The 5,011-nt window shown below is 38.6% G+C and overlaps 1 protein-coding gene across 2 annotated transcripts; it reads right to left on the bottom strand.

Moving 5' to 3' along the window:
- On the bottom strand, window positions 1,003–4,766 carry LOC109849003 (ribulose bisphosphate carboxylase/oxygenase activase, chloroplastic-like). Of its 2 annotated transcripts, none has more exons than XM_020418768.1 (6): window positions 4,642–4,766; window positions 4,050–4,369; window positions 3,861–3,966; window positions 3,684–3,769; window positions 2,748–3,220; window positions 1,003–1,406 (listed from the first exon to the last, which is right to left on the bottom strand). In XM_020418768.1, the coding sequence occupies exons 1-6, from the start codon at window positions 4,684–4,686 to the stop codon at window positions 1,126–1,128; spliced, it is 1,311 nt and encodes a 436-aa protein (XP_020274357.1). In that variant the 5' UTR covers window positions 4,687–4,766; the 3' UTR covers window positions 1,003–1,125. The 2 variants fall into 2 exon arrangements, with proteins under 2 accessions (XP_020274357.1, XP_020274358.1); XM_020418769.1 differs by lacking the exon at window positions 4,642–4,766 and adding an exon at window positions 4,451–4,542.

Here is a 5,011-nt window from a genome sequence, read left to right as displayed (position 1 = left end):
TAATATTTTTTGAACATTTTATACTATAACATTTTTGAGTAAAATTAGGAATTTTTAGAATGAATTTTTATGCAAAATTTTTAGTATTTTTGTATGCTTATGTGATTGCTTTTATCACATAAAATTATACTATAGTTACCATTAATCTTTAGTTTTATTTTATTTTTTTTAAGTCTACCAAATAATGTAGGCTAAGATGTCATATATAAATCATCTTTATCGTACTTCTTTTTTTTATGTTTGCTTTTGAGATTGTTTATTTAAAACATGAGTTTATAATGTTGAAAAGTGCAATGTAATTCTATTTTCAATACAATAAGAAATGTTATTTTTTTATTGCTAGAACTATAGTTCATAATGATATTATGATTCATCCTTGACTCCATAGTATAGTTTGGGATTAGTAGAGTTTATAATATGACATTCAGTATCAATTTAACTTATTTTATTTTACTATTCTGCTTGAAGATATTATTATGTCAGCTGATATCTTTTTCTGCGAAAATCAATTATGATATCCCAGTTAAGTATATTGATCCCAGTTTAGCACAAAAATACATTACATCAAATTTTTTATAATGTTTAAATAAAAATTATAGCAAATCTAATAATTAAAACGAATCTGATTTATTTATAGTAATAAAATAAAAAAATAAATTATTTTGATATTTAACCATGTGCATAAAAACTAGTGATAATAAATAAATGAATAATGAAAACAAATATTACAGATATACAAAAATCAGTCATGTATACAATATATGGCACATCAAAGATTTTTAATCTTCAGATCAATATAGAACAAGGAAATATGAAAACTAATTTGTCAAGGGATTCTTCTCTCCATGGCGAGGGTGAGCGTCTTAATACAAGAAAACACAAAAGCATTTATGATAGCGAAACAAAAATGCAACTGAAAATAAACAACTATTATTCACAAACGTCCAAGAAAACTTTTGAGTTTCTCATTCACAAAAAACAGCAGTCACCATCAATTTTTTTAAGGGAAACAAGGAAGTTCCATAAATAAATTAATCGACCCTCTTCAGGATTGACATCAATCGCAATACAAATTATACAATGAACAACCTTGAAACATGAATTTAAAATATTTCGGGACTGTCATTAGAAAGTCCCGGCCTTCATCGCGTCTTCATTGGCATTACCAAGAGCAGCCTCGCTCAAGTAAGTGTCAGCCAATTGCACCCTCTTGACATTTTCCTGCTCTTGAACCAGCATGTTTCCGTACTCCATCAGCTTACTCAATGTCATCTTTGGCTGCTCAAAGGTTGGAGGTCCCTCGAGTGAGTTGACGAGCTTCTTTCCTACCTTCTCTACTCCAACCTCTGCGATCCACTTCCTCACTTTGTCGTCGTAGACCCTAGCTCTTAAGGCACCAAAGAAGTCTGTAAACATAAGAGAAGGACAACGAGTTAGATACATGTGGGGTCGTTTCTTGTGAATTACAATCAGGACCCAAGTGTCTTCATTTTTGGAAGATATTAATCTCATCAAAAATGCCTCAGGGACCCCAAATAGGTGACAGGGACCCCAAATAGGTGACCTAATGGGGGACAGGTGAGGTGTCCCCCCAGAATGAATGATGCACTGGGGGGGACATCTCACTTGTCCCCCTTGGGGTCCCCTATTTGGGGTCCCTGTAGCAGCACCCTAATCTCATAGCACAATTAGGATTATTCAAAGAAGAAATCAGTTTGGTGATACCATGAGCATTTTGAAATTTAAGCTTTAAACATGACTTCAATATTTCAATTATACTCAAAAAAAATTTGGGGGATTTTTTATACGGAAAAATTCAAAATGTCTATTAAAGAATGAAATCCACCAAGAAGTTCAATTGCGTCAGCGTCATGCTTTTATAAAAGATAAGATAATAATCCTCGTATTTCTTAAAATCTATAGCTAATGCAGGCCGCAAGCTAGGCTTGACCCATGAACCGGCCCGCTCAGTTTGGACCGGGCCGGTTCAGACCCGGGCCAGGCCGAGGGCTTTGTCCCTAAGTTTGAGGCTAGACCCAGCCCATCCCACATGGGGCCGGGCTGGATGTGGTCCGAGCTGGGTCTAACCCGGCCCACGGCGGTTCGAGTTGCGGGTCGGCCTGCAATCTTTTTTTTATCCAATTTTTTTCTAAATTATTACGTATAATTTAAAGAGGGAAACCTATCTTTATCTTTCTGAAAAGTCTAAACCTTATAAATTTACAATTGGTGATGGAATTATTTCAAAGGACAAAAAGTTCACGATAATTTGAGTGTTTTCAGTAAATCAAAATGACTAAAATACTTGAGAGTTTAGAAAATCTCTACTATTACTAAAATTACAACTCCAACACCTGAAAATTATAATTTTTAATAGAGTTGCTACTAAAATTACATCAATATATAACTATCACCTAAGGCGGACTGGGCCGAGCCGGGTTAGATGTGGGCCGGGTCGAGCGTGGGCTAGGCCTACTTTTTCATCACCGGCTTTAGAGCAGAACTCAGCCTAGCCCACAACCTAGATATATAACGGGCCGGGTTAGGCTTAGCCCACTGTGGGCAGAGCCGGGTCTTGACCCAAGGCGGGCTCGGCCAGTTCAGCCCGCGGTTCGAACCAGCCCACGCTCACCCTTTGACACACCCAAGTCAGTATTCATCCCTAGCTTGGACACATCATGAAGAATCGTAGGTATTTTCTATCAAGTTAACAGCTGAAGATTATCAGCATGTTAGAGGATGGTTACCAATGGATTGTCCTGGGAATGCATCAACAAGCTGGACGATAGCCTCCTGAGGAACATTATCGCTCTTGAAAATACCCATGCACACACCAATACAGTCCTCTCTAGTTGGTGCCCAGTAGAATTTCTCCATACGTCCATCACGAATTAGAGGAGCATACAAAGTTGAGAAGTCATTTCCTGTTACTATGATAGGAACACGGGCATTTTCTTGTTTGTTGTACATTCCAGGCAGCTGGACATTAGTTGGGTTGTCAGCAATATTCATGAGGGTGGCATTTACCATCTGATTGTTCACAGTGTATTGAGTTGTCCCACCCATTCTTCCAGCTCCTGCATCGAGATCGTTGATGAAGAGGCAGCACATCTTTCCTTTGGCGATGATGTCTGCTGCCTCGCGGTATCTTTGCCTGATCAGTTTCGCAGGCTCTCCCGCATTACCGCTCTCAAGTTCTCCAGCGCTCATCATGATTGGGCTGAAACATTTCAAGTATTCATTAATGGAGAAAGGGATCTTTCATACAACCGATCATATAGATGCTACTACTCGAAATCATTTCTGCGACGAGCATAACCAAGCATCCAAGGATGGATATGAAATCGTAATTACTTTACGTTTTCATAAGCGCTCGACAGAATAAGAATCTATCCGGAATTAAGTGACAAATAACACAAAACACTTCATGATATGAAGCAAACTACATTAGTGAACTTCGGCAACTAATAAGTAAAACAAGACACCATAATCTTGCATGTATAATGAAATCATTTCAGATACTCCACGCCTACGTGGTAATGAAACTCAAGGATTTCACTAGCTCGAGGATGCAAATGATGTTATGCTAGTTAAACGTGTTAGACCACAGACAAATTGGCTATCTTCTTTATGAAAGGCATTAAACATCATAAGAAACAACATAAGTAGTATAGAAGACTCACTTGATTCCCATCTTTGCAAAGACCAATTCACATTGGAATGATTTCCCTTGACCTTTCCCTCCCCAGATACCCAAAATGAGGGGAACCTGCAACAATTAACTGTGTTACTCTCAGGTTTAGAGACGAAGAAAATGATCCATTACAGTTAAAAAAGCTACCAGCTGCTCATCCAGTCACCTTAATGTTAGGCAAGTTCATGAAGTTCTTGGTGATATGAACAACAAGCTTATCCATGAAAGCGGGAGCGATGTAATACCCATCCATGGTGTTGTCAAAGTTGTACCTAAAACCAGTCGCAACTTTAGTAACAAATATTACAAAAAATCAAAATTCAAGATATATAGTTTCAGGTTTTGTTTTTCTTACTGGCGAAGGCCCTGGCTGATGTATTCATAAGAGCTCAAAACAGCTTCATGAGTCCCATCCCCCATGGGAGCTTGAAAGAGGGGATTAACCATTCCCTTTCCTCTGGTGATATCTTGCTGATCATCTGACATATCATAAGCTAGCCCTCGCCATCTATCCTTGCTTGTTTGCTTCGATTCATCGAGGTCTGCAGCCATGACTTTGAATGTACAAGTGGAGACTCTCCCGTGGCTGACACCGCTGCTCCCCTTCTTCAAGCTGTTCCCCAAGAACGCAGAGCTCGGGGCTGAAGCTCCTGAGCTTGATCCATGCAAGCTCAACTGCACCAAGAATTCCAAAACCCAACTAAAATACCAATGCTGATTGAAGAATAACGTTAAGTTCGACTGTATTCAGGTTACCAGAGATGCATTAATCATGAGCAATGGCACAGAAGCCATGCTCGCTTTAACCAAAATAATGATCGCCAAAATAGAAGGATGCCCACAAACACGAAAAAGCCCAAAAAGGGGAGGCTCAAATAAAAATGATGATGACAAAGACATAATATGAACGATTAAAGCAAAGTTGATGGCGGGAAAAAACACAGTACCAGGACTCTGTTAACAGAACCGACAGTTGAGACAGCAGTAGCCATCTGGAAACTGGGGGACTGAATCCTATTGGTGTACGTATCGAGGCCAAGGTTGCTTTGCTGGGATTGGCTGGAAACGTGAAGGAACCTTGGCCCTTATATATATACGGTTTTTCTATAGAGTGCCCTTGGGCACTCTATAAAAGAGGAGAGAGATAGAGAGAAATGAATGAAGAGAGGATCCCAATGCAAATCAGGGGGACCCCATCCTCATTCATTTCTCTCTATCTCTCTTCTCTCTTATAGAGTGCCCAAGGGCACTCTATAGAAAAACCGATATATATATATATATATATATATATATATATATATATATATATAGAATAAT

Source organism: Asparagus officinalis, chromosome 7 (genome assembly GCF_001876935.1).
Source record: "Asparagus officinalis chromosome 7, Aspof.V1, whole genome shotgun sequence".
Lineage (NCBI taxonomy): Eukaryota > Viridiplantae > Streptophyta > Magnoliopsida > Asparagales > Asparagaceae > Asparagus > Asparagus officinalis.
The sequence above is the reverse complement of the archived record's forward strand: the minus strand, read 5'-3'. Positions and strand labels throughout refer to the sequence as shown.

Bases quoted from the DNA above. Each gene is read 5' to 3' on its own strand.
- LOC109849003 (XM_020418768.1), bottom strand. From the start codon at position 4,686: ATGGCTACTGCTGTCTCAACTGTCGGTTCTGTTAACAGAGTCCTG. The intron at 3,967-4,049 runs GTAAGAAAAACA...GACTGGTTTTAG, and splicing joins ATCAGCCAGGGCCTTCGCCA to GTACAACTTTGACAACACCA. The intron at 1,407-2,747 runs GTAACCATCCTC...TTATGTTTACAG, and splicing joins ATTCCCAGGACAATCCATTG to ACTTCTTTGGTGCCTTAAGA.